Genomic DNA, 21801 nt, shown 5'->3' with positions numbered 1-21801 from the left:
AGGCCTTCCTGCCAGCCAACACATAAAGGCTGTTACAGTTTCTCATGGACAACACCACCACCACCACCATGTGGTTCTGCAACGAGCCTGGCGTGGTGAGGTTCTGTGCCAGGAGACTCTGTGCTTCTGGGGCTGGCTGAATTATCAGGGCGTTTCGCTGATTGTACACCATCTGGCAGGATCTTTAAATGCCGGAGTGGACAGACTCGGCTGGCGATATCTAGCATATCATGAATGGACGTTACATCAGGAGGTGTAGCAGGGTATATTCGAGCACTGGGGAGAGCCCTAGCTTGATCTCTTCCCCACTGCCAAGAATGCGCAGTGTCAACACTTTTGAGCTTGGGAGTTCCCAAGAAGGCTTTCTCTCAAAATTGCAATGCAACTACAGTGCAGCACAGGACTCCTACATGCCTTCCCATCCCTACATCTCGTGCCCCAGGTTCTAAAGAAGATCGAGAACCACCGTGCCAAGTCATCTTAGTTGCTCCAGATTGGGCCAGATGAGTGTTGTATCCAGAGGTTCTGGATCTGACCATGTGTCCTCATTTCAGGCTGCCGCTTAGGAAGGATCTTCTATCGCAGCAGCCGGCCGGTGTTATGCACCTGTGCCCTCTCAACCTGCACCTCCAGGGGTTAAGATTTAGCACTCACAATTGCCGTTGATGTAATCCTGACAGCCAGTGTAGGAAGCTGTCTCTGTATGTGATAATGCCACCAGGTGGTAATACCGTGCACAGAGTCCAGTGTTCCCCAAACGTGTATAGGGCTCAATGTAAAACCCAAAGTGCTCTATTAGTGGTAGTGTTGGCAAGCAGCCTTAGGCCTAACACAGAGGTGTATAAGACATTTATTGCACAACAGTGATCAATAATCGACATTCGATTTATGAAGTAGATCCAGAAAAATTTTGGTATATTATACTTTGTGTTTTATTTTAAGACCAAGATCTTCATAATAAGGTAAGCACATTTTTAATAAATACTTTTCACTTTGAAAAATCGACACTTAACAACTTTTCAACACAGTTCAATGTTATCCTATGGGGAAAACAATATTGCGGTTAAACAGGTAAGAATTACACTTACAATCCCATCTTTGGAGCCACAAGTCAGGAAGGGCCAGGGGTCAGGTGAGTACTAAAACTGCAGCGACACAGGAGCGGCCGGGTGCAGAGGTAAAAATCTGAGGTCAGCCCAATGCTTTCCAATGGAGATGGGGGTGCCGGGAGCCACACTGCTTGCAGGTAAGTAGAGCAGTTGCGCAGGATTCACACTGCAGGTGCCGTCGTAAAGGTCAGGAGCGGTCATCCAACACTGAACATGAGGTCCGGATCGCTGGGGAGACTTCACTGCACAGATGAGCCACTCCGACTCGGGCCGTGGGCGTCGGGTGCAGAGTGGGCAGGCGACGCGGATCCGCCAGGATCCGGAGTCCTTGGAGTAGGTTTCTTCTGAACAGGTCTGCTGCCCATGGAGATTGGAGTATTTTTTTAAGGCAGCAGTCCTCGCAGGGTTTGAGGGTTCGCTGGCTGCAAGACAGGTCGCAGTTTCGCAGAGGCTGGAGACAGGCCAGCAGGGCTGGGGCCAAGGTAGTCGTCTTCAGTCTTCTATGCAGGGTCGTCTTCTTCTTTGGTCGTCACAGATCTAGTTTATAGGTCTGGGGGAGCCACAGAAATACTAAATTTAGGAGGCGCTTTAGGGGAGTAGCAGGTAGGGCCAATAGGCACCTAACCTAGGGTGACTACACCCTCTATTATGCCACCCTCCTGTGGGAAGAAGGCATAGACCTAGCCCTGATTGTAATGGTCTCCCCATCTTCAAGATGATGGGGACTGAAAGTTGTGCGCACACCTTTTTTTTTTTGTGTTTCTTTTTTTTTTATTTTTTTTGTTTTGTTTTTTCCTGACGGTTTTCCCTCCAAAGTGGGGGTGTAAACTAGGGCCTGCCATCTACTGCTAGCAGCTGAGGCTGGAGGTCGCATTTGAAAGGCAGGAGACTTTGAAGCTCCCCTCTTCGAGCACTGGCCAATCCTGGGGGAGGAGGCATGACACCTCTGCCCAGGAAGTGCATTGTTTCTGGTCCCAGAGAGCAGGGGCTCTCTACCCAGGGGTCCAGAAACCTGTCTGGTGGTTGCTGGCTGCCTACAGCTGGTCAGAAACCACACCAGAATTAGGTTTTCAGGGGGTACATGGTACAGTAAATGCCGCACTGGCATCAGTGTGGATTTATTGTAAGTAGTAGTTTGGTACCAAACACTCCGATGTTCAGTGAAGCCACCATGGTGCTGTGGAAATCGAGTTGTCTTTAGTGCTTCTCTAGCACTTACAATACTAGGAAATGTACCCCAATATTGTAGGGGCATATCTGCTCATACACCCTACACTTACCTATTCCTCTAGGCAGTGTTGGCTTACATGGCACCCAGGCAGGGTGTCATGTCAACCTTGTCGTTTTCTCCGTCACAGGGGCATTCAGGGGCAGTAGCATGGTCCCAGTGAGGGGGGTCCCAAGGGACCCACTTCATCTTCCAGGCCCTAGGTGGCTTACTGTGGCACCCACCCAACTGGCCGTTACAAGCCGAACTACCAGATGTCTTGTTTGTTTTGTCTTTGGGCCAGGAAGGACTTGCAGTTGGTTACAGGTGACTTGTCAGACCTCTCTGCCTTTTTATCTTTGCTGAACCAGCCGTCCTTGTTGTTGTGTTTTCTTGAAGGTTTGCAACATACGTTTCTGCCAAAACTCTTTATGATGCCACAGTGGGGACTTAAATTTGGTTCTAACTTTACTGATTTGTACCCCTTTTGAACCAGTGCAAATTTGTCCATTATACCTCCTGACCTTAAAAACAGTCTTTCAGGTTGCAATAACATTAGCACGTTTTGTGAGTGAGCTTCAGGCCGTCTTGGTCCAGCTACCTTATCCCACCTTTTTTCCAGACAAACAGGTGTTAAGAACTTAAGCTGCATTCCTGCTAAAGTTAGCACTGCCTTTTGATGTCTGACACGTCATCACTCCTTTGCTCTGCCTCAGCCCTCAAAAGAGGAGGAGAGACTCCATCGCTTGGGGTTCTCTGTAGCTAAAAAGGGCAATGTGGTGCAGAAGCGGACTATCTCACTGATGAGTCCTATATATTAGGACCTGCTGCACATTGGATAGAAGCAACCTCCAGAAGGTTTGAGGGCTCATTCCTCAAAACCTAGGGCTGCTACCACTGTATTGGCAATCTGAGTCAAGACCATCAGGATAAAACTTTTCCCTGTTCGGTTCTGCGGGACGTTTTACTCTGAGCCATTCAACAGACTCATCACCTTGGATGTCTTTTCACACGATGAGGAATCTGTGGTTAGAAATATCGATCAGAAGAACAAACTACTTCTCTTCGGTAATGTTCTTTCTGTTGGGTACTTTATCTTACTGCAGATTCCCACCACCCTCAGACCTCTCCGTTCTGTGGAATTGTCTCCTTTTCCATGTAAAATGGTCCCAATTTAAAAATCTGCACACAGATCCTTCCAATCTGCTGAAAGGGCATCTGAGGGTCTGAGGGCACAAACAGGCTTCTGGAAAAAGCTGAAGTCCGCGTTCATGGGTGGCGCTTATATGTGGCACCGCTTTTCACTTCGGGATTGTAACAAAGTCTGCGCTGTGTCGCACGGCACCACATCAGTGCACAGGAGCCCTGCTTTTTGAGTTTCCCGATCCAGTCTGGCACCTGCAGTTATGCACAAGATGAGGACTTTGCGTTTAGATAGAGTATCCACCCGAAAGAGGGTTACCAAGGCTAAGTGACTGACTTGTTCTTCAGTGGCAAGGGAATAGGTGCCGCGGGCTGTTGCATAGCCAAGGAGATGGTAAAAGGCAGATGTAATTGGGATGCAGTGATCTCCTGACCCTCCTGTGCCCCGTGGCACTATAACTTCTGCAAAAATGATGGCTGCGCCTCCGCATACAATGTTTACCCTTTTCTTTTTGTTTCCTGGTGAGACTATTTAAAAGGCTACCAATTACAATGCTGATTCTGCTTTAATACAGTTTTTCAATTTACTTAACCATGATATGGAATCTGTCCCCTACTTTTGTTCGATGCATAGATAGGAGTCATGAGTTAATCTGGTTTCTTGCTGGCTACATTTAAAAAAAATATATATATTTAGTGGTAATGAATCCTTCATTGCATGCATCTTAAATTACTGCTAATATTTGTTCTCTTTTTGACTAGGCTCCAATGGCATTATTTTACCCTTCAACCTTTGGCATTGTTGGACAAAAAATGGCCCATTTGCAGTACAGGTCACAAGGAGACCCAGAAGACCCTCATGATGAACATTATCTCCTAGCCACACAGAGTAAACAAGACCAGGTTGGCAACATCCTTTGGCCGTTTTACATGCAATGTATACATCATATGTCGAATGAAATTGAAATAGTATTGTATGCCCATCTGTCAAATAGTAGTAGAATACAAAATATTATTTGTTAAACATAAGGTTTCCAACCTGATTATCTGTTCTCCTCTGAGAGGCACCACCACGAATTTATGAATTTTCCTTCTTATATTGTGTTTTTTAGTTTGTTTAAAAATTAAGATATATAATGGGAAATGTACACCCAACTGTACGTTTTAAGGATTTTACGAATAACTGAGCAGTTCATCACCATATGGAGGAACCGGGCTCGTCTTTGGGAATGTGTTATACAATATAATTCACAACAAAAGCATACATGTATTACATTAAACCATATGTTATAAAATGTATAGTTGGATTTAATAAAAGTTTATGGCTATGCCCACCTTCAGGCCAAAAATGTAACCATGTCTGCCAGAACGTCATTATTAGCTTGTAATTAGTTGTTTCTTATTGCTGATGCTTTCTCATGACAGACCATGCCTGTAATAACAAAATAATATAAGCCACATTATCTGCCTATATCACTTTTCCATTGAATATACCTATTCGTATGTGGTATCCCTGTCCTCAGTCAACCTTGGGAATTTTTGTCTGAGTTGATCACCCCTTTAGTGTTCTACTTGAATGTTGAGAAATGTTTAGTAGAATTTTTGATAAACTGGTATTTTTTGGGAAAATAATAAAAGCCCTCTAATCTGCGGTTCAGTCAAAGAGCCAGGTCTTGAGGTCCTTCCTGAATTGCGGCAGTGATAGGGATTGCCTGAGGTACAGTGGCAGGGTGTTCCAGGTCTTCACAGCGAGGTAGGAGAAAAATCTTCCTCCAGCCTTGGTCTTGCATATCTGTGGGATGGAGGCCTGGGCCAGTTGGACAAAGTAGAGAAGTCTGGTGGGGGTGTAAAAGAGGCGGTGGTTGAGGTACGCAGGTCCGGCGTTATGGAGGGCTTTGTAGGCATTTGTGAGAAGCTTGAAGGTGATTTTCTTGTTGATCGATAGCCAGTAAAGGTCTCTCAGGTGGCCGGTGATGTGGTTGCATTGTGGGATGTTCAGAATGAGTCTGGCGGCTGCGTTCTAGATGTTAGGCAGTTTTGTTTTGTTTCAGGGTGGTGCCAGCATAGAGTGCGTTCCTGTAGACGAGTCTGCTGCGGATGAGTGCTTGGGTGACCGTTTTCCTGGACTCAGTGGGAATCAACTTGAAGACGAGACAGCGTTGATTTGGCAGTTCATTGAGAGCAAGGAGTCCAGGATGATGCTGCGGTTTTGTGTGTTGTCTGTGGGAGGAGGGGGGGATTCCGAGCGCTGTGGGCCACCAACAGTCATCCCAGGTGGAGGGGGAGGAACCCATGATGAGGACTTTGGTCTTGTCTGAGATAGGCTTGAGGCAGCTGTCCTTCATTCAGGTGGTGACTGCCTTCATCCCGTTGTGGAAGTTGCTCTGACGGCTGTGGGTTCGTGTGGTAGCCATGTACATTCAAGAACAACGCTGAATCAGGAACTGTGTATCTTCATCTTTATTGGAGCATAGTAACCCCGTGCCTGAGGAACCAGACACCAACAGTCTTCACAAACTCCAACTGATGTAGAACCCCTGTATGTCATCAACCTCACATTCCACTACAGACCTGACACAGAAGGTGAAGGGTGAAGAAAGACTTAGACACAATATAACACATCACCCTGCTTTCATTTCAAAACTACAGCAGGACCACCAAAACAAACACAAGAGGAACCCAACACAGGACACCACCCACAAAACACAACAAAAGAACAGATAAACATATGCCAAAAACAATGAGGTCAGCGGCAAACAAAATCATCAAGCCACCTGGGAGGCCTACCACACCTATTTCCTCTCTCCAGTTTGGCGAACGGTAACCTCTTAACATTTCCTCTCCCAACATCACCCAGTGGAATCACTTGGAACTCTTCTTCATTTAAGTTTGAAATAGACAGTTCTAAATCCAACCCTGCCTGCACTGGAATAACTCCACTCCGTTGAAATAAAGCCACTCTTCTCATGTTCCAGACTTGCTCATTGTTTAACTTCAACCAATTGCCGCCCACCTGTTTAACTTTGTAGAGACCACAACCTTTTGATAAACCGGATTTAACACCACCCGGTTTGACTTGGGCCTAGTCACCCACACGAATCAACCCCTCCTTGGAGCAGTTCGGATCTACCTTGGCTACAGAGTTACCACCACTTCTCCACATCCAGGAAGGAAGCAGTTTAGTGCCAGGTTTCCTGCCCCTCATCATCTCACACGGTGTTTTGCCTGTTTCCGCATTGGGTTTGGTGCGGTATGCTCACAACATGTCTTTCGTTGCATTCTGCACATTTTGCCCTGCTTTGCTAGCTAATTCAATGGTACCCTTCACTAATCTATTGATTCTTTCCACTTGACCATTGCTCTGAGGGTCATATAGGGAAGTACACACGTGTTTCACCCGCACATGAGCCAAAAAGGTTTCCATTTAACAGGAAGGGAACTGTGTACCATTATCAATGTTACGTTTCATAGGCACCCCTTACCTCCTAAAGATGTCCTCCAGTAGAAATAAGACGCTCGCCAACCCTGCACACCTTCAGACGGGCTCTCAAGACCTGGCTTTTCGAACTGACCGGAGCAGCCCTACCTTTCCCTCCCCCAGTGCCTTGAGACCCTCACGGGTGAGTAGCGCGCTTTACCAACCCCTGATCAATTGATTGATTGATAAGGCAATGGTGGTTTTGGTACGTGTGTTTCCCAAAAATATTACTTCAAACCACCGTGATTTGGCATCTACCAAGACGGCAGTAAAACTTTCTTGTTCTGGCAAAAATGTGAAAGGACCAATAAAGTCCAAACTGACCTTCTCCCATTGTCAGGACACTAACTTGTAAACATTTACTTGCACGGGAGCAGAACGACGATGGGTCCCAATGCCCTCCTCAGAACACTTCCTGTAAGGTTCTTAAGTCCGTTCCAGGTAAGTTCCAAGGGGGGAAAGGGGTAGGGACAGAGAAGAGACAGCTCCAATATCTGCCTGTAGCTTCTTCTTTCTTCTTACAGGTCTGATAATAATTACATCAAGATTAGTACTCACTTTAAACTAGTTAGGAGTCTTACTCTTTACTCTACAGTTATTCCTTATCTTACCAGAATGTCTTTGGACGCTTGCTACTCTTCTTACTTCTCTAATACCTTTTTGCTGGGAAGAGAAGCCTTCGCTCACGCTCTTCCTGTTTAAAGGATCGTGCTGCTCAGGACTGTTCTTTATCCCTTACACAAGAAAGAATATATCATTTGTGTGGTAATACTTTAATCATTATTGAGAGTATGTCTTTCCGGTCTCCCTATAACTTACTGTGCAAGGGCGAGAGTGAGATGATGTATTTGGGTTCTGTTTATTATGAAGTATAGCCTGGAAATTCTTCTTCCCAAATTGAATTGAGAGAGTATTTAATTATAGTTGCCCGAAAACTGACGAGGAAATCTCCCTCCTGATTTTCCCTTGGTTTAGGAATGAAAGATGTTACACCACCATGGTTTCTTTTTATTATATATTCCAGAACTCTAGAAAACCTTTTATGTTCTTGAGTGTTTAATTTCTATTTAGTTTTATGCACCTTCGATTTTTTACTCTGCTAGTGGAGAGTGAATTTACTTGGTAATTCTGAGGTATTACACACGCGTTTTTTAAGCCTCGCATCCAGCCTAGAGAAAGCCTTCCCCTGACTAGATGCGAGGCGTCTCCACAGTTCCCAGAAGAATCGCTAAGTTCTTCTTAATTTTCCACCTCTCAAACCTTCTGAGTAACAGTGAAGATTCTACCAAGTCTTTAAGCCTTGATACCAGTGCCCGGAAGAAGGTTGGAAATCTCTGTGACAGACGCGACGCTTAGATTCATGCGTCCGCCTCTGACTCCGAGATCCGACTTATGCCCCAAACGTCTCCTTAACCTCGCTACGCGTGAATAACACGCTTGTGTTAAGAATCCTCAATAAACTTGAACTCTGCAGAACAAAAGAATTTTGGCAGCCTACTTTTAAGTCGCAGCGCTTGAATGAATGCGCTCGCGACTAAAGTTCGATTGCCTTTCTTCCGCTGACACAGCGCACGAATTTAAGAGCCCATGTCAGACCCTTCTCTAGACACTTGAAAAGGTCTTTTAAACGCTCAACTTTTGCTGACAGGAAATTAATTTATCTTTTCAGAAACATTCATTGCTTTTGTCTTATTTTACTGAGAAGAAACTTTTTAGCTTGGCATTTTGACTGATTTATTTTATACCTTAGGAATTTTAATGACAGAATAGCTTTAACTCTCACTAACCTGAATTTGAAGGGAAGTATCATACACCGACGAAACTAACCCCGCACATTCGCAAGCTACCCTAGCTGACTAACACGACGCAGGAACTCTGATGTTCTTCCCTCAGCTTCTTCAGTGAAGTGCACAGTAGAATGTTGGAACACACTTCACCAGCTACCCTGAATCCTAAAAGACTAGACTGCTAACAGCAGAGTGCTTTAGCAGTATGTGCATGTTGGCAGCCATCTTGGAATTCCACCGATGCCAACAAGCACCCCAACTCAATGGATTAGAACACTTTTGGTAATCTTGCGAACAGGGGATAGAAGCCAGAACAGCGTTACTGGGAGGAAACCTCTTGTGGGTCCTGACACCCATACAGACTCCGCCTCAGACATATGTAGCTGGGTGTCCTTGACACCCCCACCCATTTTTAACCTCTTCTCAGACTTTTTGCATTCTACACAGTTCTCGACCCACCTCTTAACATCCATATCTATTTTGGGCCACCAAAAATTCTCTTTCAGCCTTTTAAGAGGGAATGTTTGTCCCATGTGGCCTTCGTGTGCCAAGGCGATTAGTTTGGATCTCAGTGTTACAGGAGGGACAAATCTCTCACCCCTGACAATGATGTGATCTGAATTTACAGCTAATTCTTCCACTACTTTGGAATATAATCTGACTGCATCAGAATATGGTCTCTCTCTTTTGACTCCTTCTTTAATCATCCTTGTTAGTGCTTTATGTTCTTGATCCTTGTCTAAAGATTCTGTCCACTCCTGTTCAGAAACTGCACTGTGCACATCTGTTAAGAGCTCATCCACACTCTCCACAATCTCCTCAGTAGCTACTTCGCCTCCTTCACACATTTTGTCAGGCAACCTGGATAAACATTCGGCTACTTTATTCTTCCAGCCAGGCAAATATTCCACTGTGAAATCACATTCCTGTAATTTGACAGCTAATCTGGCCAGACGAGCTGAACAATTCTTAAATCCATTAGGTGCAAGCACCTTTATCAGAGGCTTGTGATCAGTCCGGAGAACCACTCTAGATCCCCATATGAAAGTGCGGAAATGAGAAGTCACCCACGCATCCACCAATACCTCCCGCTCAATGACTGAATAATTCCTTTCGGCGTTCGTCAGAGAGCGGGACGCAAAAGCTACCATTCTCTCAATTCCATCATGTGGCTGTGAAAGAACGGCACCCAATCAGACTGCGCTTGCGTCTACAGTTTGCACCGTCTTCAAGTTGCACTGAAATGGGGCTAAAATCTTGGCATTGGCGATCTCTTTCTTAATACTAGAGTAAGCTTCCTCTTGAGCAGTTCCCCACTCAAACTTCCTTCCTTCCTTTCCTGAGTAACACCCTCAACGGTTCAGATTTTGTGGCAAAGCCCCTAACAAATTTGGCATAATATTCTACCATTCCCATAAATAAGCGCAGCATGTCTTTATCATTGGGTGTTCATGTGTTGACAATGGCACTCACAAGTTTCAGTTTTGGTTTCACTCCTTCACTAGAAATGCGGTTCCCAAGGTACTTGACCTCACTCACCAGAAACTTGCACTTCTCTTTCCGCAATGTGAGACCAGCTTCTAACAATTTACTGAGAACTATACTTAATGTGTCAATGCTATCCCCAAAAATTAGACATTTCTTACACCAGCCAACACTTTTTAAATAAGTCTCTGAAAAACACTAGCTGCTGATGACAAACAGAAGAGCAATCTATTAAAGTGAAAGACACCTTTGGTTGTGACAAACGCAGTTAAATGCTTCAAATCAGGATGTAGCATTACCTGGTGGTAAGCACTTTTGAGATGTAGTTTCGAAAAAACCTTTCCCCAGCCTGTAGAAAGACTAGCTCTGTGATGTTGGGAAGAGGGACACGGTCCATGACCACATTCTGGTTAAAGCTGCGGAAGTCAACCCAAAATCTCAAGGACCCATCAGCTTTTTTCTTGACAACTACAGGGGATAACCATTGAGTCACCTCAACGGGTTCAATGACTCCTTCACAAACCATTTGGTCAATGATCTTTTTGACCTCTTCCCTCATGGTGATGGGTATTTTCCTAGAGATATGTCTCACAGGAATAGCATCTTTTTTTAAGATTATCTTGTGGGTGTAATCTTGGGCCACCCCTAACTTGTTATTGAACACTGGTGCACATTGATCTGAAAGAAGCACGTTAGTTATAGATTCCTTACCTTAGAATTACCCCCAGGCGTCAGACCGCATCCGGAAAGTACACAGTACCTCTGCGTGTCGGAAGGTGGCGTCGGTCGGCTCCGCGTCCGTCGTCTGCGCCGTGGTCGCAGGGATGATGTCGTGGCAACTACTTAGACACCGCACTCGCGTGCTGACGTCAGTTCTTTCTTTTTCCGCACCAGCCAGCGCAGATCCGGGAAGAGCGGTACCTCAGTCATTTTTTGACTAAGTTTTTCTCAACTTTTGTCGACTTCTTGTTTTGAGTCTCGGACTCCGAACAGGTGCACGAGGGTTGCCTGGTTTCAAGGCCTGCGGTTCCTGTAACCGACTGATGTCGGTGACGGATCCGCTCCGCGTGTGCCACTTTTGCCTGTCCCAGACTCTAGAATGACACCTGTAAAATATGTGAATGTATATATATAGTAAGGGTTCACGCACCATATGTACGTAACCATGTGCAATTTGTATTATGCATCGTTTGGAATACAGGCCCGTCCCGGTATCACATTGGCCTCAAATAATATAATATGTAAAATGCAACACGAACAAAGCCACTCTGTATATAACAAGTAATCGTATACTGCATTTTGCAAAATGTATTAACTTGCAAATTATGATACTTTCGTGTGCTAGAATGGCCACACACCGCACATGCATGCGAGTATACTCTGAACTAAGCACTCTGTATATAATGATTAATCGTATACTGCATATTGTAAAATGTGTTAACTTGCAAAGTATGATACTTCCATGTGCTGTATGGGCCACAAATTGCATGCGCATGCAAGTGTACTCTGAACCAAGCACCCGTAATTCCGAAGGTTGTCCACCTTCCTGTACAAGCACCCTGCATTTAAATAATGTCTTACTTCCATCGGTAATCATCACTAGCGCAGCCTTCCAATTCAGTGCCACACTTTCACAGACTCGCACACACGCAGAAGTCTGTTCTCACTGTTTACCCCTCGGGGGTACCGATCACCGGATTGAACGGTGATATGGCGATTTACTAACCAGGCCTGCCGGTTCTCGGAGCATAACGGCGGGAAAAGTCAGTTTAAAGCAGATGCTATTCGGAACGATCAGTGTCATCGCACCAAAAAGCTGACTCACGCGGCCTTACTGAAGCTTACTCACGCGGCTTCTTGCAAAAGATACGGAGATCCCTCCGAACACAATCACGATCCGGGTAAGACCCAGTCCAGGTACTGGCACAAAAAACCATCCCCACTTTCTACTATTGGTTTGAGACCAGCTCTTCCCCCTCCCATTTTTACCCCCTAGATAAATACAGTGCACTGCTACTGTACCCAGAACACATCAGGGAACAAAAGCACCGCTACGGCTGTAGCGGTTTGATGGAGGAGCCTGTGGCCAAATCCTATCCATAAGTGCCTGCCTTGCCTCACACTGAGGTAAGATCATTTCCAACAATCGCACTGTATGACATATCATGCATTAATATATCATATTGACTCTTTGCCTTTCCTTATCCCATCACGGTAGAACCCGGCTGGGTCCTCATGTGAGTTATTTTCTTCACTTCTCACTGTGGCACACCACTTTCACAAAGGCTGCGCTGATAACAATTCAGGTAAACACCTCCATTTTAAGTCCTTTTCAGTAATTTCTCGCATCTGTGCCGGTACATGGGCATTATGCTTTTATTTTATTATAGATGTCCCTGTATCACCAGTCCTGTGGAGACCCCGCATTTATAGAAGGGTCAAAACGCCGTCGACAAGCACAAAGAAAGAACCATTACCCAGCATAGATCACTGTGTACTTATGCTGCAGACAAATTATATATGAATGGTCGTTTCTTGGAACTTATGGAAACCGTGTATATAACTATTCACCTTGTAACTCACATTTAGGTTCCATTTTTCCCTTGGGGACACAATGCACAAATGTTTGCTCATTTAAATTGTAAAGAAGTGTACATATATCTTTCTGTTTCTTCTAAAAATCATAAAACATGTTATATTGAACTCTCTGTGTAGATGGTTTCTTGCCCTCTGACATTACTGCACCCTTCATATTGCGATTGTGCATTTATATTGCTTAAATCAGTTGCATTAGACAACAGGAACCGTTGTTTCCTTTATATGCCCAGTACCCTTGTTCCGTTGTGAGTAGGATTCCCCTGTTCTTCCCCTCGGCTTTTGCCTGGAGCGTGAACACGACCCCAAGTCGTGCTCCGACTGTCAGTCGATGGCGCCGAAGGCTTTGCGGGAGCGGTCCCGAAAGCTGCTTGAACGCTGACAGTCGGCTCCGTGCCGTTCGAGGTCCCGGTCAAGAGGGACCGGTTACGGAGCCACCACCATTCCAGTTCGAAATCATCGAAGTCTTTGCACTCGTGGTCGGGTAGGTCGAAGCATAAGAAGAAGTCTAAGAAGCATCGTCGCTCTCCGACTTCTCCTCGTCGGTCAGCCGATTAGATGAGGCACGCAGGTGGTGCCACTCCTGAAGGGTCGACTCCGAGCTTCTCTCCCTTTCCGGGACCTGGAGCGACCCCCGCCCAGCTTCGGACGTTGCATGCATGCCATCTTTGGGCAGACGGACCACGCCTGCGTGCCTTCGAACCCTGCGGACTCTGTTGGGGGGGGCCTAGGTCTTCGCTGCCGGCGGCTCTGGCGCCGCAGGCCCCCCTTGGATCCAGGCCTGATCCGGATCGGCACCGGTTGACCTCGTTGAACCTCTACCAGCGCCGCTCCTTGCGGCACCACTTCCGTGTTCGGTGGCGGCCGTCGACCCTGGCCTCCATCCTGACATGGACACTGAGCCGGAACGGCGGCGTCCGGATCCAGTGCCGTGTAGGGTTTTTGTGCCGCTGTTCACACCTGCGGTCCCTTTTCAACAACAGTGGCACCCAGAGGATGATGAGGAGGACTGGGAGGGGTCAGGTGACCCTTTAACTGCTCAGTTAGATACTGAGCAAGACTGGAGAGCGGAACTGGGGGATGCCAGTGGTCTTAACATCTCTCCTGACCTTGGCATGTTGTCTTCTCGTACCCTGGCTACGGAGCAGGGAGTGTCATACGCAGTGGTGTTGCGTAGGGCGGCCAAGGCTCTCAACCTCGAGCTTCCTACAGTGGCGGTCAGGACTAAACTCCTGACAGATGTGCTTCAACCAGCTGCAAGCTCTCCGGAGCCCCTGCTGCGTTTAATGAAGCCCTTACAGACACGTGGTCCAGGCCCAACACGGGGGCCCCCGTGGACAGGATGATTGCCCGACGCCTCTGCCCGGCTCCGGGCGACCCTACTCTCCTCTCCCAACACCCCACCCCTGAGAGCTTGGTAGTTCAAGCTTCCACCTCCAAAAGCGCCTTCCCCACCGCTCCACCGGAAAGGGAATCCAAGAAGCTGGACCACCTTGGCAAGAAAATGTTCTCTTCCACCAGCTTAGGACTGCGGTCCGTAAACACTGCATGTCTCTTGGGCCGTTATTGGCACTCAGTGAGAGATACGGTGGCGCAAGGGCTGCCTCAGTGTCGGGAGGAGGCCCGAGCAGTGCTCTCTCAGGCTGTTGCTGCCGGGAGAGATGCAGCAAAGTTTACAATCCATTGTGGGCTGGTCACTGCCGACTCTCTGGGCAGGACCATTTCAACGTCTGTAGTGCTTCGTCGCTACGCCTGGATGAGGTCCACTGGCTTTTCAGGAGATGGACATGCCCTTTGATGGCTGTCCCCTTTTTGACGACAAAGCAGACAACGCCCTAGAGCGCTTCAAGGACTCACGGGCTACGGCCAAGTCCTTAGCCTCTTCACCCGTCTGGCCCAGTCTGCTTTTCGCCTCTTTGGTGGCTACGGAAGGGGTGCCCCGCTACGTCCCACCCAAGGCCACAGGCTGCAGCAAGTTACCCAAACTTTGCGCGGCAAGGGACGTGGAAACAACCGCCATGGTTTTTGGGGCTAGGGAGTGGGCCAGTCCACCAACCCCCCCCCCTCGGCAGCAGCCTTTAAAACCTTCTAGTCTGACCTTTTAGGCCCATCAAACGCCAGAGGGCTGCAGGATTCGCCATCACCTCCCCCACTGGCGCACCATCACATCGGACAGGTGGGTTTTTCAAATAGTCCGAAGGGGCTACTCCCTCCCCTCCAGCCATGCCACCGAGATACCACCGCATGTCTGAGGATCATCTGGCCCTTCTCCAACAGGAAGTTACGGCTCTCTTAGCCAAGGGAGCCATCTAGCGCATTCCTGTCCCAGAAGTAGGTTGTGGTTGTTACTCCCACTACTTTCTGCTCCCCTAGAAGGACAAGAGCCTGCGTCCTGTCTTATATCTCAGGGACGTCAATCGCTTCCTCCGGAAGGAGAAGTTCAACATGTTGACGCTTGCTCAGGTCTTGTCTGCCCTCGACCCGCAAGATTGGATGGTAGTGTTGGACTTGCAGGACGCCTATTTTCAGATCCCCGGCCCACCGGCGTTACCTACGGTTCAATAGTAGGCCACAAGCACTTTAAGTTTACCGTGCTCCCCTTTGGCCTTACCAGCGCCCCTCGGGTGTTCACAAAAGTGATGGCGGTGGTCGCTGCTCACCTGCGGAGATCAGGGGTTTTAGTCTTCCCCTCTCTCGACGACTGGCTGTTGAAGGCGGGCTCGCCCAAGGCAGTCGTCTCCCACCTCCAGACTACGGCCGACCTCCTGCATTTGCTGGGGTTCTCCATCAATGTGCCGAAGTCGCACCTGATTCCCTCTCAGAACCTCGGAGCGGTTCTGGACACGACGCGGTTTCGGGTCTATCCTCCCGGAAAGCGAGTCTGGGATATTCGGGCTATTATTTCGATCTTTCAGCCTCTATCCGGTGTTTCGGTCGGAATGACCCTGAGGGTACTGGGCCTCATGGCCTTCTGCATCCTGCTGGTCGATTATGCCCGGTGGCATATGCGGTCTCTGCAGTGGGACCTGAAGTTCCAGTGGGCGCAGCATCAGAGGAATCTGTCCGATTGCATCCAGATCTCGGAGGGCACTGCCCAACAACTTCAGTGGTGGCTTACGAACCAGGATTGGGTCAATGGCAGATCCCTCTCTCTTCCCCAGCCAGACCAAACTGTGCTGACAGATGCATCCCTTCTGGGATGGGGCGGCCACATGGGAGAGGCAGAGATCAGAGGCCTCTGGTCTCCGGCGGAGTCTGGGCTTCACATTAACCTTCTGGAGCTCCGGGCAATTCGTCTTATACTGAAGGCATTCCTTCCCTCTGTCCAGGGAAGAGTAGCGCAGGTGTTCACGGACAACACCATGTGGTATTGCAACAATCAGGGCGGGGTGGGGTCGTGGACTCTATGTTAGGAGGCCCTCCACCTCTGGACATGGCTGGAAAATCAGGGCATTTCCTTGGTGGTTCAACCCCTGGCCGGTTCTCTGAACGCCAGGGCCAACTAACTCAGCCACAGGTGCATGATGGATCACGAATGGCGTCTTCACGCAGAGGTGGTGGAAGGTCTCTTTCAAAAGTGGCGAGAGCCTTGGTTAGATCTATTCGCCACCGAAGAGAACGCGCAATGTCAACAATTCTGCGTGTTGGAATTTCCAAGGCGGCACTCGCTCGGCGATGCTCTTCGTCGCAAGTGGAGTTGCGGTCTGTTGTACGCCTTTCCACCTATACCACTTCTGCCCAGAGTGCTAAAGAAGATCATGATTAGGGAACAAAGAGTCTGGTATCCCGAGCTGCTAAACATGGCCATCGATCCTCCGATCAGACTGCCTCTTCTGGAGGATCTTCTGTCGCAGCAGTAGGGGATGGTTTTCCACCCGAACCTGTCCAGCCTCCACCTCCTTGCGTGGAGATTGAGCGGCGGCAGTTGACGTCTTTCGACTTGCCTCCTGAAGTCTGTGATGTAATCTTGCCAGCAAGGCATCCCTCCACTAAGACGGTATATGCCTGTAGGTAGAACAAATTTGTGGCATGGTGCACAGCAAAGGCTGTGGATCCCCATTCTACCCCTCTTTCTGAAGTACTCTTGTTTCTTCTCTCTTTAGCCCAGCAGGGCTCTGCTCTGGGCACTATCATCAAGGGCTATCTTTCAGCCATCTCTGCCTTCCTTCGGTTGCCAGATCAGCCTTCTCTTTTCAAGTCCCCGGTAGTTAACCGTTTCCTAAAAGGCTTAACGCATCTTTTTCCTCCAATCCTCTTTGTTATACCTCATTGGGACTTGAACCTTGTACTAACCTGTCTCATGTATGCTCCCTTTGAGCCACTGCATAACTGTCCTTCTGACTTTTGAAACTGCTTTCCTGGTAGCCATCACTTCTGCTAGAAGAGTGAGTGAGCTCCAGGCTCTTTCTTCAAAACCTCCTTTCCTATCTGTTCATCCGGACAAGGTGGTTCTCCGGACCTGTCCATCCTTCTTTCCTAAGGTGGTCACTGCCTTTCACATCGGGCAGACCATTACTTTGCCCACCTTCTTTCCGCATCCTTCAAAGGAAGAAGAGAGGCTCCACCGTCTGGACCCAAAACGTGCGCTCTCCTTCTATCTGGATCGCACAAAACAGTTCCGGATGATGATCAACTTTTTGATGGGTACGTGGGTGCAAAGAAGGATCGGGCCATACACAAGCGCACCATTTCTCGATGGGTCGCGTTGTGTATTAAGGCTTGTTACTCTCTAGCTAAAAAGGAGCCTCCAGTCTGGCTATGCGCTCACTCCACCAGGGTGACGGCAGCCACTACTGCCTTGGGAAGGGGAGTGCCTCTGAATGACATCTGTCAGGCAGCCACGTGAGCATCGCTGCACACGTTCACCAAACACTGATTGCCTGGACAGCCAAGTCTGGAGAGACTGCTTCTTTGGCCGTTCTGTTCACCAGGACTTTCTGGTGTGATCTTGGTTGGCAGACCCACCACCGGGGTTGGTATTGCTGCGGTATCTATTCTAAGGTAAGGAATCTATAACTAATGTGTTTCTTTCAGATGCACAAGTTACTTGCCTTCGGTAACGATATATTTGTAAGAAACATTAGTTAGTTAGTTATAGATTCCTTACCGCCCCACCCATCCTCCCCGTTGTGCAAACTGATTTCTAGAGTTAAGGACATCCTTTCACGGCCGTAGTTTTGTGCACCAATGGTCAGTGTCTTGCATGGCTCTGCGTTTCTGGCGTGGAAAATCGTGTACAGAACGGTCTTCAGCGCGCGAGGGAGGCGTCTAAGTAGGTGCCGCGACGTCATCCCGGCGACCACGATCCCGATTACAGACGCGGAGCCGACCGACGCCACTTTCCGGCGTGCAGAGGTATAACTAACTAATGTTTCTTACAGATATTTCGTTACCAAAGGTAAGTAACTTTTGCTCCTAGTACCTTGTTCACAACACCCTCCTTCACAACAATGACCTGTTCTGGCGCTCTTGGATTGACCACTTTGTGTAGTTCATACTGATGAGACCAATCGAAAATAGGTGGGCCATTAGTTGCAACATATTCTTTCCCCTTCGTGTGTCTTTCACAAAACACAAGGTCAGCATCAAATTAAGCCCTCACACCAATGTTGGCTACTTGATAACCTTTCAGTACCACATTAATGGTATTCAACATTTTACCAGGCCACACAGCATCAAACAACTCTTTTGAAATAATGGTGTATAAGGACCCAGAGTCCACCATCAGTGTTACAACTCTCCCATCCACCACAAAGTCCGCTCTGGGACGTGAACGTCTCTTGGAATCGTCAAAGTCATCTTGTTCCATTTGGCCACCATTAAAATTCTGTGTTCTATGAGTTCATCTGATTCCTAAACAATGGCCACCTTCCTTTGTTTGCTTTGCACATCCGAGCAAAATGGCCCTTCCTTCCTCAAGAACGGCACTCTTTACCCAGAGAGAAACAGAATTTTGAATCTGCTACAAGGAAGTTGCTGCCACACCAATAGCATAGGTGTGTGTTGGGTCTAGCGTGCGTGAAACTGTGGTTCTTGAAGTTAGATTTTTCGTGGAAGAAGCAGTTGAAATTGTTGCTTTCCTCTTGACAAAGTTAATCAAATATGTCTCACAGTCTACTTCTGTTACATCAATGTGCTCCCTGTTGCTCAATATTAGCATTTCTGTCATGCATTTCTAGGATTCTTCTACAACTTTGGCGATTGTTATGGCTTCTTTTAATGTGGGATCAGCGGCTGCCCACAGGCGCTCTTGCATTTTCTTGTTACTGCATTTGACAATTAAATGGTTTCTTAAGAGTTCCACTGTCATGGGACCAATTCTCTTAATCTCGCCACAAACTCATCTACAGATTCACCTGGCCTCTGCGGTTGAGTATAGAATTTAGCAAAACGTGTGTGAGAATGCAATTTGACCTCCTTATACACATCTTCTATCACATCTCCGTTGTCTTTGTATACTTGAGGCAAATATTTAAAAATATGTTGACCTTCTGTGCCAAGACATCATATTAGCAAAGCTTTTTTCCTAATCGGCAAACTATTAGACCCTCCTAGTGCAACGATATAGTTTTCAAATGTCTCTATCCAATCTTCCTATTCAATGGGTCGACCGCCTTGTAACATTAGAAATGATGGGGGAGCCACCACAGCTTGATTGATACTCATCGTGTCCCAAGTGTGAGAGCAAAGAGAAGCGGAACACTGGATTCACGAGTTAATAGCAAACTTTACACTTCTTACTCACACTAATCTTTAGTTTAGAATACTTTAGTCTGTTACAGAGTAATATGTAAATACAAGTGGTGGCCACATAATGGCAGTGTTCGCAGTAAATTTGTTCCTCACCAGACTCAAACTCTATGGTTTCATCGAGTGAAACAGAAAAAATATATGGCAGCAGAGCGAAGGGCTGGTGAGGTAAAGCAAAATAAGCAGAAGAAACGTATGGCAGCAGAACGAAGGTGAGGCAAAATATGCTTTAATAATAGTAATGATGAGCACGGGAGGCACACAAACAGGATCTGTTGTCCGCTTTGTTGCTGGCGGTATACTCAGCGGGAGCCACTAGCGAATGAAGGCAGACAGCGCGAGGGCGAGCTGTGCAAGCGAAGCGCAAGCATACGCTGACCACAGAAAGGAGGCACAAGAGCAGGTAGTGCAAGCATGGTACGCGCGAGGCAGGACGTTTGGTTTGAGCGCGTGCAAACAAAAAAAGTCTAATCGGAGAATGAGCAAGGCAGCACAGAAAAAAAAAATGAAGTAGCAGCAAAATATGCGCATACAATCCTACCGCACCAGTCACAGCGGTGAAGGAATCGAAGGCAGGGCACAGGGTTCCTTTCCTTGGTCTCCAGTTTGCAGGAACGGATGACTGGCTCAATGGTGTCTGGCACATCCCATCCTGTCGCCAAAATGTGGTAGCCACGTACATTCAAGAACAACGCTGAATCAGAAACTGTGGATCTTCATTTTTATTGGAGCATAGGAACCCAGTGCCTGAGGATCCAGACACCAACAGTCTTCACAAACTCCAACTGATGTAGAACCCCAGTATGTCATCAACCCCACATTCCACTACAGACACATAAGGTGAAGGGTGAAGAAAGACTAAGACACAATATAACAGTTCGTCTGTGAGGGAGACAATCCGCTGGGTATCGTCGGCTTAGGTTACTGTTAAGTCTGTGGTTTCTGACAATGGCTGCAAGCGGGCCATGTAGATGTTGAGGAGGGTGGGGCTTAGGGAGGTTCCCTGAGGTACTCCGCAGCTGATCTCTGTGTGCTCTGATTTGAACATTGGAAGTCTGACTCTGCGTTCAGCCGATGAGGAAGGAGCGGATCCCTTCTAGGGCTTTGGAGCGGATTCCGGCGTCGTGGAGTCTTGCGCAGAGGGTGTAGTGGGAGATGGTGTCAAAAGCAGCCGAGCGGTCCAGGAGGATGTCAGCTGCAATCTTGCCTGGGTTGAGGAGAGTGTGGATGTCATCTGTAATGGCAAGGAGAGTTGTCTCAATGCTGCGGTTTGCTTCTGAAGCCCAATTGAGAGATGTACAGGATGTTGTTTGTTTCTATGAACTCGGAGATTTGGGCGTTGATGGTTTTCTCTAAGACTTTGGCTGAGAAGGAGAGCAGAGGGATGGATCTGTAGTTCTTGAAGTCCGTTGGGTCGGCAGAAGGTTTATTCAGCAGGGGGTTCATCTCTGGGCAATAGCCCGAGCACTAGTTAATGTCAGCACAAAAACAGTTGCCAATAAGTATAAGGGAAAAAGAAAAAATACTACTGCACAAGGAGTGTTATATGTCATCACATACCAAATTAAACAAACCATCACCGGATGGACGTCACCTTTGAACATCCTGTCTAAAGTAGAATACTGTCTTCTGACCTTTTGCTAAGCTTTGGCCCATCATGGTACTACGATTTGGATGAAACGTATATCTCTTCTGTCTTGCTTGCCAGTTACAGAAACACTGCTCACTCTCTACCCATGCATGTTTTGGGGGATTTTGTGCCCTGTAATTAGTGTCTTTCCTTTTGGTACTATATGGTCTTGATGATTGTGAGTACCTCTGTGGCCTCTACCCTTATACAATAACAAATTAGTGACTGTCTTCTAACAACCTCTCTTTTTAAATTTACAATCATTCAGTGCTTTATAATTAAGGCACATTACTTTGAACTTATGGTTATCTTTGTTTTTTCTTTGTTTCGTTCTCATTCATTATAGGCAGTTTATATTTGATGCTGATTTTCCCTGTATTTTTATCTAATAGTACAGAGTTTACATACATTTATGACATGGCTTAAATCATTTAGTTGTTTTCACATATACATTGAGTAGTTTTGATCACTAGTAAATTTCCAGCATGAAATCCTTGATGGCATGACTACTATTAAACATTGATTTCATATTCTACATCATAGATTAGCTGGATATTTTGGCAGTCTTGTTTGAACGGTTTTGCTGTGTGATATTCCCCATCACTTTTTGGGAACTA

The 21801-nt window shown here is 47.2% G+C and overlaps 1 protein-coding gene across 1 annotated transcript in view; it reads left to right on the top strand.

Moving 5' to 3' along the window:
• Nucleotides 1-21801, top strand: part of ACTR8 (actin related protein 8) — a 177176-nt gene that overhangs the window by 121252 nt on the left and 34123 nt on the right. Inside the window, exon 10 of the mRNA XM_085624632.1 lies at nt 4222-4362. Coding sequence (XP_085480758.1) covers nt 4222-4362 — 141 coding nt within the window. The remainder of the gene's footprint in view (nt 1-4221; nt 4363-21801) is intronic.

This window comes from Triturus cristatus, chromosome 9 (genome assembly GCF_964204655.1).
Source record: "Triturus cristatus chromosome 9, aTriCri1.1, whole genome shotgun sequence".
Taxonomy (NCBI): Eukaryota; Metazoa; Chordata; class Amphibia; order Caudata; family Salamandridae; genus Triturus; species Triturus cristatus.
The sequence above is the reverse complement of the archived record's forward strand: the minus strand, read 5'-3'. Positions and strand labels throughout refer to the sequence as shown.